The sequence below is a fragment of the Petaurus breviceps genome, unplaced genomic scaffold (assembly GCF_028583685.1).
Source record: "Petaurus breviceps papuanus isolate PSGF00001 unplaced genomic scaffold, PetGlider_PUasm1.0 90822, whole genome shotgun sequence".
Lineage (NCBI taxonomy): Eukaryota > Metazoa > Chordata > Mammalia > Diprotodontia > Petauridae > Petaurus > Petaurus breviceps.
Window position 1 is genome coordinate 10,716,928 of NW_027187351.1, and position 19,667 is coordinate 10,736,594.

The 19,667-nt window shown below is 36.1% G+C and overlaps 1 protein-coding gene across 26 annotated transcripts in view; it reads right to left on the minus strand.

Annotated features, from left to right (window-relative positions):
- The window catches only part of DST (dystonin), a 454,426-nt gene that overhangs the window by 106,520 nt on the left and 328,239 nt on the right, over positions 1-19,667 (minus strand). For all 26 annotated transcript variants that reach the window (XM_069070669.1, XM_069070676.1, XM_069070677.1 and 23 more), the window contains 2 exons: positions 17,764-18,259; positions 14,572-16,043 (listed from right to left, as the gene is read on the minus strand). In XM_069070669.1, the coding sequence (XP_068926770.1) occupies positions 14,572-16,043; positions 17,764-18,259 (1,968 nt within the window). The remainder of the gene's footprint in view (positions 1-14,571; positions 16,044-17,763; positions 18,260-19,667) is intronic.

The following is a 19,667-nucleotide window of genomic DNA, read 5'->3' on the forward strand; positions in this document are numbered from 1 at the left end:
ATTCTGAGTTTCACATTTCAATTAATTACCTCGAGTGAAGGAAAGCCATTGCATAATGACTCCAACGTTTCTGAGTTTGTGCTTATTTTCCAAGAGGCTGCATTATTTCTCATAGGAGTAGAATCTGGAGAAGACTTTGTTTGATTTGACTCCATATCCTGATCAGAAAGCTGCACCTCAATCTTTTCTGGAGGTGTAACATCAGACTTTTCCAAATCATAGAGTATCATATTTTCCAATAAAGTTGTGCTGCCACAATCCACATTATTCATCACCACATCTGTGAACTGGGAATCTAAAGCCTGAGGAGACTCACTCACAAATTCCCTATCATGTTTTATAATTTGTGGTCCTCCTGATTCACAAACCTCACAAGTCTTTCCCCCTTCTCTATGGTCAGAATCGTTGTTGCCCTCTCCATTCCTTGGCAGAAGCAGTGTGTCTTGCTTCATGATGCTCTCTTTCAGGCCATTCTCTATGTGGCAATGTTCACCTTGGATCTCTCTCTGGTCCTTTTCACATTTCTGTGGCTCACTTAATTCTGTTGTTTCTAATTGAGGAACAGCATGCAAAATCAATTTGTGGTTTTCATCTCCATGGTCACTACTACAGGAAAGCAATGGAATTTTTTGTTCACTGGTGGAATTAACAGAAATAAAGTGTCTGTACTTTTCTGTTACATTGATCTCTTCAGCTGAGGACAAGCTTCTGATTCGAGTTTGGGTCCCAGTCAAAATGTCCTGTTTCTCCTCCCTCTCTGCTGGAGGGCTGCATAAACCAGAGTCATCTTCTTCAGAGGTTAGAGAACTAGTGCCCCATCTGCATTTGCTTGCTTTAGTGACACTTGACAAGTCAGCAGAATCAACAAATGAGTTTTCACTTTTGTTTGCATAATCTGTAAAATTTGGTGGGACAAACATTCTCCAGGAACGCCTATTCTCTTTCTTTTCAGTATGAGATTTTGCCTTGGGTAATGCTGTAGTCCGGATAATATCACTGTTTAGTTTGAGTCCATCGAAGATCATTTTTTCATCTAACTTGTTAGCTTCCCGACCTCTAAGCTCAAAAGCACTGGAAGAAGTTGGGGCACCATTGGAGCACAAAGAACCAACATCCAGTGTTCTGTGACTATAGGGTAAGGTCCGGTCTGTAAAATGCCTGGAAGACAGGCTACCTTTCGACCCAGAATCAATCTGTTCATTCAGCCTGACAGTATCATAGATTGACCTCTGTGGGACATAACAGTCCTCAATATTCAGATCCTCCTCCTCTTCACCCTTCCCAACACATGGTGGATTCTGACGTAAACAGTCTGGTCTGCTGAGTGGCTTCCCCATTTTGTAGATATTTAAAATACAGAATGTGGCTTTTAATCCAAAAACTGAGAAGTAAGGTAAAGCATAAGTGTTTTTAAAATTGCACTTTTCAGTTGAACTACTTTACCAAAAGGACACCCATGTATGCACATTATACATGTCATAATTTATGAGGTTTGAGGTCATCAGCAGTGCATCAGTGTAAATGCAACTATCACATTACCTGCTTACTTTTACTTTACAGTTATTTTAAGATATAAAGTGCATCAAAAACAGAAATTCCCACCCCAAAATCAAAGTCACACACACACAGTCACAGTTACACACACACACACACACACACACACACACTCACTGACATAAACAAACAGTGGCTCAAATACTCAGAACATTCCACAGCCAATACATTTCTGTTTTAGGTCAAAATTTGCATCTGAGAGATCTCTGGCTTAACCCTCCAGATGAATAAGCATCATAGCAGGCTGTGGATTAGCTCCTGTAGAGGTCTGATTAACTGTAATCCATTTAAATGGCTTGAAAACTTCCATCTCCTTTATAAATAAGACATGGCTCGGACACTTAAAAGAAAACCACAGTAGCTGTGTACAGTTCAGATCAAGGCACAGAACAAATCTTCAGGAAAAAAATAAGTTAAATCTAATGTTGTAAGAAAAATAAAAATGTCTTTTACTTTTTTTGGCAGTAGCTATAAATAACTTTGATTCAAAGGGCAGTTTTTCTTCTTTCCCATAGTCAGCTTCTTCGTGGCGTATTTAGAACTTCCAAAGAAAAATGCAGATTTCTGGACTGCCAGTCCAGTACAATCAAGCAGAGCACTTTAATGCAAAAAAAAGCTGCCGTGTAACAAGATGATAATCATTCCTTTAAAAAGGGACTCTCGGAAAAGATCCTTATTCAAAGTATTCTCCTTGAGAAGGCTTTTGCTACCTAAGGCAACTGCAGGGCTGAAAAACAAGTGGTTTTGTTTTTTCCTCTAAGGCACAGCATAATTCCCATCCAGCTTAGATGCTACACGTCTCCACATTCTGTAGCTAACAAACTGCTCCTGGTTTCACCATCATCGTGAACGGCAGCTGTGGCAAAGAAGGCAGAAAAGGCACCCAAGCAAGGAACACCAGCCGCAGTAGCATCCAGCGTGACAGATAAGCCTTTCAGCTCTCTTCTGGCTTCTTACAGCAAGCAGTACGAACCCGGCAGGCAGCCTCCCAACAGTGAGCTTAAAGAAACGCCCTTTTTTATTCTTTAGGCAACATCTGCTACTATCCCATTCGTGCTGAGTATTATTCTTTCCAAGCTCTCCTTCGTAGGTGCCTGACCTCTCAGCTCTCTTAATCACTTATCATGGCTTAACTTTTTAGTCATCTTTTCACGTTTACCATTGGTCTTTTCCGAGTAAGTTAGAACTATTTCAGGGGGAGGTACTTAAAGGCTCAAGCCACAGAAGAGCAAAGTAAGTGGTGGTGACATCATGCCAATCAGAGAATTCTATCATACCAATCAGAGAATTCTTGGATTTAGCGCGGGTGGGCGGGCAGGCAGTGTTTGGAGACCACTGAAACTGTTTATTTGTTAAAAAATGTGAAAAGATCGGCTATGTAGCTGAAGCAGGCAACCTGACTCAAAAACTCCACCTAATTTCCATAATATTTTGAAACATCTAAAGACCACAGTAAAGTGTATATAAAAACAATCCAAAATTACAAAGAGCCCTAAGCTTCGGAGGAATTTAAACTCTCATCATATTAAGAATCCTTACTATTCAAGCAGGGCTTTGCAATGACATGCATGGAGCATTTTGGAAATGTTTTGTCACATATTAAGCCTTTTTTTAAAGTCAGCACATGAAGAAAAAAATCTTTTTTGAGTAAATCAGCCCCACACAAACAGCTTCCTCAGCATTAGACTTATATGTCATTACTTCCTAAGATTCTATAATTCTCTTAAAGTCAGGAGAAAGAGCATGGGCAGTAGCAATGTTAGATATTAAAAACCGAGCACATTATAGGAATTTCATTAGCAAAAAAAAAAAACTTCTTTATAATTGGGAACCAAATAGGAAGCAAAACTTTGGCTACACGGGAAAGATTTACATTTTAATTTAAGAGAAATTCCATAAATCCATAAAGTAAACTGGATTCTACATAATTATACTTTTTTTTAATTTGTGAAAGTACATTGCTACAGAAGCAACCAGACTCAAGTATGTAAATGTGTATATGTAAATATATTTTATGCGAATTTCATTAAAAATTACATTAAAAAGGTCAAAGTTGAAGTTATAGGGATATTCTTTTTTCATGAAAATTTTAGCAACTTTAATATGTGATAGCATATGGTTACTGTGAGTTTAAAGATTCAAATTTAGACAGTCCAATTGCAAAGGAAAGTAGAAAGTGAAAGAAGAAAGACCAATAGTACATCTATTAATTAATCAGTGCACTGATTAAACAACTACTAAGTTCAAAGCATTCTACTAGGTGCTGGAGATAAAATAATTTTTAAAAAATTATTCATGCCCATGATAGTAGCTAATAATAGCAAACATGTATACAGTATAATGTATACATGTATACATTAAGATTTTAAAAACATTTTACATGTTATTTTATCTGATCCTCATGACAACTTTTTGAAATTGCTATAATCCCCATTTTTCAGATGAAGAACCCGAGGCTGAGAGTGACTTGTGTAGGGTAACAAACAGCTGGTAGCTGAAGCAGAATTCACACTCAGGTCTTCCTGACAGCAATCTGAGTGATTTCACCCTATGCCAGAGTACTTAAGTTTATATTTTGTAAGGGGAGGGGGCATCATATGTACACTAGTGGAAAGAAGGAATTTAGACAAAGTACTCCAGGAGAAAAATGTTCATTGTTGCAAATTGAATTTTATTCTATTGAAATCTCCTATCTTTCAGCATTAAAGTATATGGCATCTACCAAAGTAGCTATCATAACTATAGAACGGAAACCAAAAGAAAAATGTGACTGCATATGTTAAATATTTTATGTATACAAATGCCTATTTTTATGATTCTCAGGAGTCAAAATTTGTACTTAATAGAATTATACTAGAACTGATGCCCCCAATTTGAATATAGCTGTGATACATGTACCTATACTTTATCTAAAGATACCCCATCAGTATAATAATAAATACTTATATTCTCCTTTCTTAATCTTACCTATATTTTCCTCTATTGTTGGCTGTTATAATTACTTAGAAATGTAAAGACTTTGCTATTTAATAAATCAGACCCAGTCATTACATATTAAACTGTGTCAGTAATCTCAAGATCTGGGGTATAAAATGAAACAAACACATTAGTGAGGATGAACAAGGCAATCTTTTGCATATCAATCAACACTATTTCTTCATCCACACAGAAAAAAATCAGATCCTGTCAAAAGCATATTGTATTAAAAGACTGCTATTAGTTTCTCCCAGAATATGCCAATCAGTGGAAGGTGATTTCTGAGGCCAGATTATTTAAGATGAACATAACACTGATCAAGAAACAAAAATTGCTTGTTATTTCCAATGTAACATTTTAAAAACATGGTATTTTGCCTATTTTTTACTTTAATTATCTTTAGAGATAAATTAAAAACTGCAGATGGGAAAAAAAAACTTGCAAAACTGTATCAGAAACGTCAAGAATGCACTATTGTCCAGAGAAGACAGGATGCTCTTATTTTTAGTCATCTCAGAAGAACAGATATCTATGTGGTGAATTGCAATTTTGTTCAAACTCAATGACAGAAATCTCTGCCTGGCACAGTTTCTTATGAGGTCCAGACATGAAGCTTGTCTCTTTAGGTATGTATTTTGCAACTGGAGTACAAAGATTAGTCCTTAACAGTAGCAATTTCCATCGTCCTTCAGGAAACAAAGGAACCATTAGCTGATAAAAACCGACAACTTCTTACATTTTTTTATTTTAAAACTGGAAACATTCCTCGCAGAAAAGACTGAACAATTTTCATTAGACCTCAAGCTGTCACTACAAAAGAGTACCTTTGTTTCTCAATGGAAAAAAGCTTCACTTTCTATAGCCCAACACCCATGATAAAATCAATTCCATGGATTGTAAAAACTTTTCTAATAACAGACTACCCATTTTAACCTGAAACTATTCATATGTGCCTTTTGTTAGGGAATCCTGGGTAATATTTTGCCAAGTCTGGGCTATCTTGTTATATTCCTAGGTTATGAGATCCATGAGGTCTATGCTGTAGTCCCCATCTTATGAAGTTACTTGATATAATATCTATAAAATCTCAAATTTAAAATAATCCAAGTTAGAAAGTAAATATGATATTGGCATTTGGTTATTACCCAAAGCTTTCTTAATATGAAATACATAAAAAGGCTATTCATTTTAAATAAAATTAATTAGGGTCGTTGAAGTCCATTTGTACTGAACCCACTCAATATGCGTTTCCTTTAGAAAACATTTCTGCCAATACTCATCAGAGTGAAAGAATGTTAAAAATTTCATTCTTATAACAAAGAGAGTCAAAGAAGACTGAAGAGAAAACACTGAACCATTTAGTTTATGTCTTAGGTATATTTTGACATGGAAATCAATCAACTTAATTTATACTTATTATAGCTACCAATGCTATGTACATTACTATTGAGAAACCTAGATAAAGGCTAAATGTTATTATCAGTCTTGGATTGAACATCTAAGCAAAGAATTATTTCATATACTTTCTGTATCTTCCCACACATCCCCAAGAAAATCACTTTCCCCCACACAATAAAGAAAATTTCACATTAAATAAGACATGTGTAACCCATATTTTCATTCACATAGATGAAGGAAACAATCATTTCTGGTGGCATTAGAAACACGCCAGAAACAATCACTAATGGGAAGTTTCACATGGAATGAAATAGAGTCACACTGACAAAATTAAGTGTTAAACTGAATTTTTCCTTAAAGTGTGGCCTAGATAGTGATAGAATGAAACTACTTGAGAGCAGGGACTATTTTATCATTGTCTTTGGATCCTCATACCTAACACAGTACTTGGCACATATCAGAAGCTTAATAAATGTTTGCCAATTTATTTTCTTGCCTGTAGGTGAATTTGGTAAATGGCCTAATAATCCCACATTATAGAAATAATCTCATCTGATATTCACATTTTAAAAAGATAAGGAAAGCCCATAGAAATTCACTGCTTTCTCCAGACTCACATGGCTCCCATCCCGATGCCCTCCCTCATATACCATAGTACTTTTTTTAGTGTAATGAAAAGGACACTAGACTGCGCTCATTGAAGTTGTTCAGAAAATTATTTTCCAAGGTCAGTTCTCAGTGTGTTACAATAATACAGTAGCTATAGTACAACATAGTTTGGTATTTTGTGAGGCATGTATGGCAACACTGTGAAATGGATAAACTGTAATCAGTTGTGATTTGAAATGTCTGGAATTTAAAATGGATATTCTCCTAAACATGTGGGGCCAAGGTGAAGTACATGTGAGAAATTCTTTTTCAAACATATAAATTACTTTGATTACAGTAATTCAGCACCTATTACTGAATTTTATAAAGAGGATAAAGAGACTAAATATGAGAAACTGGGGGCATAATCCCATCATCTTCACTCCAGAAACTGATCAAAAACTGTCCTCAAAACAGCAAAAGAAAACTAAGAACAGCCCATTTTGAAATATATCCTTTGGTTATTCATTCTTTCTTAAAAATTGTTTTTCTACCAGAATCATAATTATTAGATAATTCTTCAAAAACTCAAGGAAATTTAAAATTGGAAATGACTTGAGGTCACATAATCCAGATTATGCCTGACAAATGTCCATCCTTTGTCTCTGCTTAAAAATTCCTAGAGTGGAAACTCACTACTCTCACAAGACAATATATGTTACTTTTGAGTCAGTCTAATCCTTATGGAGTCTTTTCCTTATAGTGAACCTCAATCTGTCTCTTTGGCATCTATCAGCTTTTAGTTTTGTACTGAGGCTAAACAGAACCAATCTTTTTCCACAAAGCAGGCCTTCAAAACACTTGAGAACAGATATTATGTCCCTCCAAAATTTTCTGTTTGGCCAATCAGTTCCATCTCCTTCAACCAGTCCTCATGTGGTGTGATCTCAAAGCTGTTTTATCATTCTTATCACCTTTCTATACATGCTCTTAACTTTATCCCCCATGATGCCATTGGTCCTCTTTGAGAATAAAGGATTAACAAAAAAACAATTCTTTCTAAAATGTGATGCCCAGCACTGAAACTAATACTCCAAATATGTTCTGACTAAGGTATAACACACTTCAACAAATGTTTTGCTAAAATCTAATTAAACTCTAGTAACCCTGTTTAAAAAAAAAAATATCTAAAGTTAATCTCCATTGACCTACCCCCTTGATCTAGCTCTTAGGAATTACTGTTTCTTTTTCTAGTTACTCACTGACCATATCTGAGCATATTATGTTCTGGAATTTTGCCAGAAATCAAGGTCAAGCTTACTTGCTCAAAATGTGAAGACTCCACTTTTTTCTTTTTTGAATAATACAACAATACTCTCCTTTCTCCATTAATTGCAGGACCTCTCCTATATTCCATGAATCAGATTCCAAAGATGGCTCTACTTGTACCAATTGTTTTTGTATTCTGAGATGTATATCACATGGGTCTGGTGACTTCAAGTCATCAAGCGTGTCTTGGTACGTTCCTACAATCTCCCTGCACATACATCCTAAATTTCAATTTTACATTAGCCCTTTTAACCTCCTTCTCCAAGGAAACAGAAACACAAGAAATAAGTAGTGACCCTTTCTATTGTCCTCTATTAACATTTCACATCTACTCAGAGCAATGGGTGTGTATACACATATATATATAGACATACATACACACACACACACACACACCATTCCACACTTTAGTGCTCATGGCTCGACTCTTGCAGAACTAGATCATGCTTCTAGATTCTTCCTCTATTCCTTGCTCTTCTTCCTCCAGTCTACTTTCTTGATGTTTCTTAAATTAATTTCCCCCTTACCGGCAGTATAGATGGGAGAATGGCTGATCATGGAATCAGAAATCACCAATCAAAATGGGCTTTACTAGCTTGCTTAGTTCAACCAACCTCCTATAATTTAATGGAAAGGAAAATGAGGCTCACAAAAGTTAAATAATTCAGCCTAAATTACAAAGACTCTCAATGACAGCACAGGAACTAGAATTACAGGGTGCTGCCTACAGTCCAGTCCAATGTTTCTGCCATGACCCAGGATATTAAACAATAACATTTTCCTTGTCCATTTATCTAGAATAAACTTCTTCCTTATTTCTGCATCATAGAATGTCTCTCTTCTTTTAAGATACAGTTTAAGTATAATCTTCTGCATGATGTCTTTCCTGATCTTTCCAACCTCACTGATAGTACCTTCCCTCCCAATCTGTCTTCTATTTTACTTTCATTGTTGTTCAATTGTGTGTGTGTGTGTGTGTGTGACTCTTCATGACAGCATTTGGGGTTTCCTTAGCAAAGGCACTACAGTAGTTTGCCATTTCCCTTTCTATCTCATTTTACAGATGAGGAAACTGATAAACAGGGTTAAGTGACTTATCCAGGGTCACACAGCTAGTAAATGCCCAAGACTGGATTTGAACTCAGGTCTTACTGACTCCAGAAACAGTACCACCTAGCTGCCTCACTATTTTACTACTTTGAATTTATTCACTATAAATATGTATATGTATATATATACATATATATACACATCTATATGCTGTATATACTTATATGTATACTTGGTGCTCCCATTAAAATCTAAACTGCTTGAAAGTAGAAATTATTTCATTCATTGTACTTTTATCTCCAGCACCCTGTGCTGCCTGTGACAGTGCCTGTCAGAGTTTATGAGCTTAACACTTTTTGACTGATTCCATACTTGGAAACCTCTATAGACTCATTCTTTTAACCAATTAAGTCTTTTTGATTGAAAATAAGAGTAAGCCATAGAGATTCTTTCATAACTTTGGAGAGATAATGATTTGAAAAATATTCTGAGTAGTGGTCTGCTTTACTCCTATCAGACCACAAGCTAGTCCTACAGTTTGTATAACAGTTGTTTAGAAAGTTGGCTGAACAATTTCTAAATCTCAAGTAGGAAAATTTTAGGATAGAATGATGTGGCAAAATACATGGTCCAGGAACTCGTAAATGGAAAAAGGTATGTAGTTCTTTTATTTAAAATTTGCTTGGAAAAGGATCTTCTTATTTGAATTTATGCCACAGATTGTAAGAGATAAACCAAAGAAGAGTTAGGGGCAGCTAGGTGGCATGGAGAATAGAACACCAGACCTGGAATTAGGAAGACCTGAGCTCAAATCCAGTTTCAGACACTTACTAGCTCTGTAACCCTGGGCAAGTCACTTTACCTCTATTCCTCAAATGTAAAATGGACATTATAATAGCACCTATCTCACTGGGTTTTTGTGGTCAAATGAGATACATTTGTAAAGTACTTAGGCAAAAGGCCCACCACATAGTAGGTATTCAATAAATTCTTGGCTCCTTTCCTTCCTTTTTTCCTTCCTTCCTAGTGGGCAGGGTATCGGACAGGTGAATTCAGAAAACTTCAAGTTCAAATTCTGCCTCTGATACTTTACTAGTTATAGATTGATCATGAGCACATCACTTAATCTCTCTAAGCCTGAGTGTGCTCAAGTGTATAATAGGGTTTTATAAGACACATTTAAAACCTTAAAGTGCTATGTAAATATCCTATATTGATATTATTGTTTTTTGTTGAAATCTTGAGGCAAAGGCAGGATCATAGGATCACAATTTCACTTTTCTGGAAAATTGTGGAGGGGAGTTTTGGTTAGATATGAATTGGACCAAGTGACCTCTGACATCCATTTTAATGCTGATGCTGTTACTTTTGTGAGATTCAAATGAGAAAATGAATGGGAAACTGTTTTGCAAACTATAGAACACTGTCTACAAGAAAATAAATGTATTAGTACTGGAATTTGTTTACTGGGGGAGTATCTGAATCACAGCATGGGTGAAACAGTCACAGAACAGGCAGGAAATGAGGTTAAATGAAGTCCACAGGCCAGGAAGGAGTATGGTTTTTCACCCATGACCTACATTTTCAAAATTCACCTGGTGAGTTCTTCACACCTCCCCATTGGCAAAATGCTCAGTGTGTGATATTATATGTAGAAGTTAGTTGTTACAGTGAGAAGTACAATATAAATAGCTACAAAATTGATGCTTGAGATGTCAGGTGTGTTAGAAAGAAGTGGAGCTTAACTGAATCCTGTGAGATGTTGTTTCAATGGCTACAATATTTGAAAGTAGCAAACTGTGAAAAGCAGAGCTTACAAAATGAAATGGGTCTCAGTAGGCATTACACAAGGCAGTAACTTGAAGATTAACATGTTTTTGGCTTATCCTAGATAGTTCTACTAACAGTAAATTAGAACCTCTCTGCTTCAGTATAAAAACTAATTATTCCCACTTTTAAAAATATTTAGTTCTAAATATTTTAATCATTGCATCCTAAATTCCAGTTTCGGGCATTTAATTTTTTTTACTCTTCTAAAAACTTAAGATTTTTAAAGAATCTACAAGTCTCTAGCTATATCCTTTAGGAAAAGTCAAAGCAAAAATGTGCACCTTAGATTACCTAGTTTCAGTAGTATTCCATAGTCCTATTGAGGGAAAAGCACCCTCTGTTGGGTGCCAGAGAAATTACTCCTATCCCATTTTAACAATCCTCAGAAGAAAATTACTTCATTTCATATTAAGGACAATTCTTCCAGGGTTGATTTATCTAGAGCACCTTAGAGGAAACTAAAGCTACTGGAGCAGTTAAGGGTCCAAAGTGTATTATATTATAAAGTCATTGAAGAAACAGGAGACTGGGTATTTTCCCTCATAATACTCACATATTTATTTCACTTCATATTTCCTATGCTAGGTCAATTAATAACCAGTTTGTGGGTATGATATCGGACATCTAGGTCCTTGGTTTACCAAGAATTTCAAATACTTCAGTCCCATTGCATAGAAATTCTCCACAAGACAAAAGTGGCTTCCTAAAAGTTGTACATATTTTAGTTCAAGTTCCAAATGCCTAGAAATGTTTAAAATACACATCTGAGTTGAGAATTAATCAGCTTGCCAGTTGAATTCAGATGAATTCAAAAAGATACTATCATAAAATCCAAGGTTTGTTCACATCACATCACCATTGTTCGTGTTATTTTAGTTCACAGTTTACATGAACCAGTACCTCAATTACTGCTTAGACTTGAGACAGCTATAGAATATTTCCGGTCAAGTTTTATTATGAAAGTATCTTGAGGGAAATACTGAGTCTAATGTGCCATATCTACAAACAACATTCAGCAAGGCAAATGATATGGTATCCCTTTACAAGGATAAGATGGAGAATGAAAAGAAAAAGGTTATTTGCTGTGGGAAATTTTCCATGGGAAAAAAATGAGATAGGAACACTGAACAACAATAACTTTAAACATTACATTACTTTCTTTCACTGGGGCTAATTATAAATAAACTGATGCTTCTGTGAACTTCTGACCTCACTTGAGATAATTCTATACCCCTGTTGTAATGTTTGTTGATGTTTCAAATTTCACTGAAATGTGTTTTTTTTTTAAATTACAGAAGATACAAGGATTTGAAAACAATTGGCTGTTTTGTTTCAACAAGTTACACTGGACCACAAAAACTTATATTGATAGCTATTTTTTATATCAATATCCATTTTAATTAGTTAACTTCTACTATCCTAAAATAAACAGAAAGACAGGAAGACACAAAATGCTAACCAATACATTTATTTTTTTTTTAATTCCTTAACGATTGATCAATAAATGAACCTGTATAGCTGACCTGGTAAAAAAAAAAAAAAAAGATTCATGCTACTTCTACTAACAACTTTCAAAACTAATTTCCCAAAAGAAGAGGACACTTTTTTTCTCTGAAATCATTCTGGAAACTAGGAAAATCTTTGTGTACAGTTGGGGTAAGATTCATTACATATAATACCATCTTCATTCCATTGTGTATTTTTATTACCAACAGCTTAAAAAGTTGCCTTTAACAACAAAAAACCTTTTCAAACACAAGTTCAAAGAATGCCTGGATAATTTAAGTTGCTTCATATTAATCTTCACAATTAAAAATAAGTACTGTCCTACAACCAAAACTAAAGCAAAAGCTTCAAAGTTACATCAGAAACCCACTATTTTTTACAAAAACCTACAAAACCCTACAAAATCTAGATCAAATATGACATTCAAACCACAGTGCTGACAATAGTACAATAGGTAAGTAGTGCCTTATTCCTTTCAGGATGAAGAGTCTTAAGAATCACAAAATGTTAACACCAAAGAAAATCTTAAAAGATCATTTGTCAAACATTCTTTTTATGGATACATAAACCAAACCTAAAAGGGGTGATGTGACTTACCCAAGGTCAAATTATATGAGCAAGATAGGATCGGGACAGGAACTAGAGTTGTGATTTTATATATTATAGGGAACTCCCAGATAGAGTAAAAATGCAGTTTGGCACTTTCTTTGCAACATGTTGTCTTTGAGTAGACTGGAGCACTGAGAGATTAAGTGGTTTGCCCAGGGTCACAACCAGTGTATGTCAAAGGAAGGACTTAAAACCCAAGTCTTCCTGGCCCAGAGGCTAGTTTTATATAAGCAAGATGAAAGGAGAAAATTAATTTGAGTTTCCAGAGATTTCACATTTGCCTGCTTTATAAAACTGTTAACAGTTTGGGAAAAACATTTATTGTGTACAGCATGTTGTTTCCTAAAAGAGACTCCACCTTTAAAAAATGGGATTATCATGGCTAAGAAAAAGGGATATTTATGACATATATCTGGAAAACTGAATGTTCTTTAAGACAAACTATTGCTATCCTGTCCATTGTTCCTAAATTCTTTGATGCTGGATTTTTGATGCAACTATTTTGAATTACTAAATATATCTTTCAAAAAAATGGTGCCACAAAAGAGGGGAAAATGACCTACAGAAAAAAAGAAATAAGTATAGCCTCAATGTGTCCTGACCTATAAGGACTTGCAATAACACTACTGAGAAAAGGAAACTAAAATGCCACTACAAGGAATTTGATTTAGTGAATATATTTGGAACCTTATTCATTCCATCAATGTTCTTTTCTGATGGGAAAGAAATGGACTTTTTCACCCTGTGGTTTTCATTTTCTTCCTCTTTATACGTAAATGGTGTATTACACCTTCAAGTGTCCTTACAAGGACATAGTATTTACATCTTGAGACTCTACTAGTATACATGATATCTGAAATAGTATTCTTGATCCCCACAAGATAAATGTCTAATCATTAGTGCCCTCTCTCATGCCCAGTGACCTCATTAGTCTATAGTCTTCACCCTGCTGAGGGTGCACTTCTTCCATTACCATCAAATGTAATGTCAATCAAGGACTAACTCAGTGAAGCAAGGGATAAGCAGGTTACTTGGAGTTTAAAATATATGAACTCAATAAAGGAAGGAAATAGGAAGGATATTGGTGAAACAAAATCAAGAAGAATGAGAGGATGATACAAAATAAAATGAAAAGGGAGTGAAAAGTTCAGAAGTAACCATAGTTTATTCCAGAAAAGAATGTGGGGAAAAAAAAAAAATTAAGAAAATCAAACTGGTTTGCTATAGGACTAGAGAATGGATCACAGGTGTGAACTAGGGCATAAGAAGAAGCAGACAGCTGACTGAAATCTGGCTCATCAGTCAGAGGACACCAAGAAGATAAGGTTGTTTTCTTAACTGCCTTGAGTTTTCCAGGATCTTCTAGTACCCAGAACTTCTAAACTTGCCTCAGGCCTATCTCTAAGGAGGATGCAAATTCCTAGGGCAATTCTTAAAGTGATGCAGACTCCAGACAAATCATGTTCTACTGGGCTACCCCAGATCAACAAAGATTCACTGGGTTCATTCAATACAGATCTCTATATCAACCATTCAACCACCTGCTCTCTTCTCTACATCAAATAAACCTACTTCACCTAAGCAAAATACACCACCACCCCCATCACTATTCACATTCAGCTACAGTGCAGCAGCTACACTTGCATTTCACACAAAAAATAGAATGTCCACACTTATTAGAAATTGCTTCTTGTAATAATAAAAAGATCCATAAAGTAAAAATCTTCCTACCTTGAACACATTAAGTTGCTGGTTGATTGTTTCTGTTTCCATTCCAACAGTGCCTTGTGACTCTTCATGTTCTTCTGCTTTCTGAAGAAGATTATAAATTTTCTCTAATTTATTGTAAAATTCCTCAAGCCGAGAAATAGTCCCTTCAACTTCTTCCTCTCTGGCCTTTGCTCTGTCCAATAATTTATTGCATTGTTTGTTCAAAGCTTCCAAGTCTCTCTTAATTCCAACAAGATCAGGAGATGTTTCCTCTGTGGTCAACATCATTTTGCAGGTTTTATTGGCATTTTCATTGTCAGTTATTAGGTCTTCCAGTTTCTTTAGAAAGTTCTTGATATCACTCTTCTGCCTTTGCAGTGTGTCACTATCTCTCCCCACCGAAGCCATGCTATCCAGTTCATCATCAAATTCCGCAAATTGAGAAAACATTTCTCGGATGGTGTTCTGGAAATGACCAATGCCCTGAAGCTTCGTCTCTAAGAAAGAACATTTTTCTTCAACTTGCTGGCTGACTTCACTGTGCTCTTGTTCTAAAGATTCTACCTCTAACAAGAGATCTGAGGTTCCCTTTGAATCTGAAGCTTCTAGTACCAGGTCCTGGGCAAACTTTTTGGCTGACTCTATCTGGGGCTTCAAGGCCTGAAGTGCTTTCTGCTGAGCCTGCATAACTGTCAAGTGTTTATTACTGCAAGCCTGAGGTCCTAAGGAATGATGGACTTCCAGCTGCTCCTTGGCACACCTAAGCTGCCGGTGAGCCTCTCTGATATTCTCTTGGAACTCTCTAAGCTGCTGGGCCATGTTCTCCAGAGAATGTTTCTTACTATGGAGCTGTTCAGTGACCACGTCTACTTTCTGGATCAATGTCTTATTCTCTTCTCTAACAACCTCTTTGTCTGTCTCACTGACACTGAGCAAGCTATTAGCAGCATTATTTAATAGTTCCACCATTCCGAAGTGTTGGTCCATTTCTTTCTGTAAAGCCTTCACTTTATTGATCAACTTCTCTGTTTCCTCAGGATCTGGGCAAATCTTTATTTCCATCAAGTTGTTTTGGCATTTGTCTATCCACGGCCGAAGGTTGTCTACATGCTCTCTGTACTTAAGGGCTTTCTCCAAACAATCATTCAGCTTCTCTTGTCTTTCTGTCATTTGTTTAATAAGACCATCCCAATTGGTTTTAATTGTGTTAAGTTGCAACTGCAAGTCACCCTTCTCAGTCTCTTGGGTTTTTAATAACAAATTTTCACCTTCTGCAATAATTTTTTCATAAGAATCATAATGCTCAGTCACAGCTTTCTTCAATTCTTTCTGGTCTTTAATTAATTCCTGTAAGACATCAAGTTTGGCTGATACAGGGCGAAATTGGTTCTGCTCTTCTTTCTTTGTGCCCAGCCAAGCCTGAAAGTCTTTAGACATTTGCTGAAACTGATGGGAGCTTGCACAGGCTGACTGAAGTTGCTGAACATGATTTCCTGCAAAGAATAATAGAGATTAATTTTCTTTTGTCATAAGATATTCACTGAATGTGTAAAAATTAACATCTGAATCAAAGAAAAAAATAACAAATGGGATGCATGTCCAGGGTACTTTAAAATAGGGATCTGAGGCTATTTTATCATTGAATGCCATCATTACTCATGGAAAGCCAATGACTACTTAGGGCTAGGCCTAATCCAGAGGAGAATGAAAAAAGGGAAACAGGTCCTGAAATATGATTCAGAGATAACAAAGGGAGAAGAGTGTAGGGAAGTGACAGGTAAAGGAGGAGAAGATATATGTGAAATGACAAAAGTGGTAGAGTACCTCTTACTGCCCTACTGCCCCAAATGCCACTCAATTTCTGTAGCTCAGGACCGAGGCTGCCTAACTCTGTTTTTTGTTGTTTTTGTTTGGTTTTTGGTTTTGTTGGGGTTTTTTAGCTAATGTTTATATTGTATTGTATATATGTATAAATTATTACTATATATGTATATATCATTACTATATGTGTACATATATACATATGTATTATTACTATATGCCAAGCAGTATACTAAAGCACTTTATAATTATCTCCTTTGATCCTCACAACAACCCTGGAAGGTAGGTGTGCTATTATTATCTCCATTTTACAGATGAAGTAAGGCAAACAGAGTTAAGTGACTTGAACAGGGTCACACAGCAAGTTTCTAAGACTGAATTTTCACACAGGTCTTCCTGATCCAAGGTGCAATGTTTTTTTCACGTACAACCTACCTGTTCTATATTAATCACCTATGACTGATAAAGGAGAGCAAACAATCCTCTGATATGTGTGAAGTGATTACCATTTAAACAATACTTAATCTAATTGCTTAATTTTTAAGAATGTTTAAATCACTGTCACAGAATGAGTTTAAGTAACTGTCACAATGGATAAATGGCTACTAATGTTAACCAAAACATATTGTTTTCTATTGTGAGTGGGTTTATTAGGAAAACACAGTGTTTTACAACTGTCTCAGAAGCAACAATTCAGCAGCAATCAACAAAAAGTTTATTTCCAAAATATGTATTTTTAAACCAAGCCAATATAGTTAGTAATAGACCAAGACTAGTGGGGGGCGGCGAGAGGACCCGAGTTCAAATCCAGCCTCAGATACTTAACACAAAACTAGCTGTATGACCTTGGGAAAGTCACTTAACCCCAACTGCCCTACCTTCCCCCATCCAAAAAGCAAAAAGAAAAATCTAAAAAACAAACCAAAAAAAAAAAAAAAAGAGTAATAGACCAAGACTGTGTTCTGTAGTGAAAGAAAACAGGTCCTGAGGACAGTAGGCATTAGAGTGATCATCCTTTTTACATAATTTGTCTTCTCTTTTACTGTAACAGTTGAGCAAGTTCTTTGGGGAGGGGGTTTATTGTTTGGGGGCTTTTTTTGGAGGTAATCAAAGTTAAGTAATAGAGTCACATAACTAGAAAGTGTCTTGACGCTGGATTTGAAGTCAGATTCTCCTGACTCCAGAGTCAATGTGCTCTGTCCAGCGCACAACAGTTCTTTTTGCAACCCTATCCAGCTGCCCCACAATGGGGGGGGGGGGGGAATGAGTGGCAAGAGAAATGGGCAATATATATATATATTTTTTTTTTTATCTTTCTCCCTTCTTCCCATCCCCAGCAAAAAGACGGCAGAAACATAGAGATATACATATATTTGATTAAAACGCACAAACCTGATTTTTGTTCGATATTTTTAAATGCTTTTAAGATTCCTTCTAGCTGCCTACTGAGTTCTGCTTTTAAGTACTCCTCTCCAACCAGTGCTGACAACTCTTCACAAAGGGTCTGGGCCACTTTTATGTTCTTCATTTCCTGTTCTACTTCCTGCTTCATTTTTTGGGCTGTTTCCAACTGCTGTTCCATGGCATCGGGGTGTGTGCTCACAGCCAGACTGGTGCTGAGTTTATTATCCAAGTCACTAAGCTTATCAGAAAGGTTTCTCAGCAGACTTTGATACTGAGTGCTTTTAACAATGGCTTGGTCAATTCGGTCACATCTGTCACTCAATTGACCTGTCAGGTTCTCCCACTTTTGGGACACAACTGCCAGCTGTTCTTTCACAGTTCCGTGAAGAGGATGGTGTTCACCTGGTTTGCTTAGAATGCTCTGACCAGTTGTTGTTAATTGTTCATACTGAGGCTTCCGGGTATCAAATTCTTTAAGTAGGATCTGGGATAAAGGAGGGTGAAAAAAACTGATTTACTATGGTAAATAGAATATCAAATTTCCAAGGCAATAAATAATTCTACTAGTAATTAAACATTTCTGTATGTGGTTTTTAAGTTTTTTTCTCTCTGAATACTCTGTCACCACAGTGTTATCTTTAATATACTTTGATTATCATGATAACATGAAAATAAAACTCAATTATAAATTTTGCTCTTCAAAAAAAAAGAGAAAAAAAGACCAGAATGTGAATTTTCTATATTAAGTCAATATGAAAAAATTAATAATCACAAGGAAAATAGGGCAGTGGGTAGAGTCAATGTTATAATTATAAAATAAACAGTCGATATGCTTCCAGTGACATCATTTAAGGCATTTAAAAAATCACTGAAATTCACATCATAGGAAATACACAGTGAAAATTTTGAAATGTATTTTTGATACATTCTAACATTTAGATTGACTTACAAAATAATAGATGTATAAATGAGAGGCATTGTGGCAAAGTGGATAAAGAGCTGCCCTTGAGGCGGCTAGGTGGTGCACTGGCCTTGGAGTCAGGAGGACCCGAGTTCAAAGACGGACTCAGACACTTAACACAAAACTAGCCGTGTGACCTTGGGCAAGTCACTTAACCCCAATTGCCCTCCCCCACCAAAAAAAAAGAGCTGCCCTTGGAGCCAAGAAAACTTGACTTTAAGCCCCTCCTCTGACATAAACCGGCTGTGTGGTTCTAGGCAAGTCACTTAAACTTTCTGTGTTTTAAACAACTCTCTAAGACTCTTAAGTTTCAGAGAAGGCACCATAATGTATTCATACAGGAAGTTTCCTCATCTGCAGTTTCCTATACCAATGATTCACAAGGTGTAGTCCTTATCCTGTTGTATATATACACATGCATAAAAGCATATATGTGCTTATGGACACATATATGTGATAAAATTAATTTCTATTAGTGTCCTTGGGTCCCAATATTAAAGGGGGGCCCCTAAATCATGCTGCTCATAGAGAAAAAGACCAATATGACAATTTTACTTTGAAGACCATTCCAATACTTTCTTCCTTCAAGTACTGTTAAGTTTAGCTTCAAAACACCAGTTAGCTCCAAGAAATGGCTACATGCTGGTTGCCTGCATATTTAAATTAGAATAGCCCAATAATCCAGGTTCTTATCTTCTAATTTCCCTCTATTCAGGCTAAGTGCAATCATGAGATATGACTATTCAATAAGGATATCAGTTTGCCTCTATACCTTACAGAATAGGGTTCACTGCTTCACAATTCAGCTTCCTACACACAGATGCATTCACTTTCACAAAATGTGCTTCTGCTATTCTGTGTGACCTAACTTTAATGTCTTTTGCTTGTGGATTTATGTGGCTTTTGACTTGTATAACTCTAACCAGCTGTG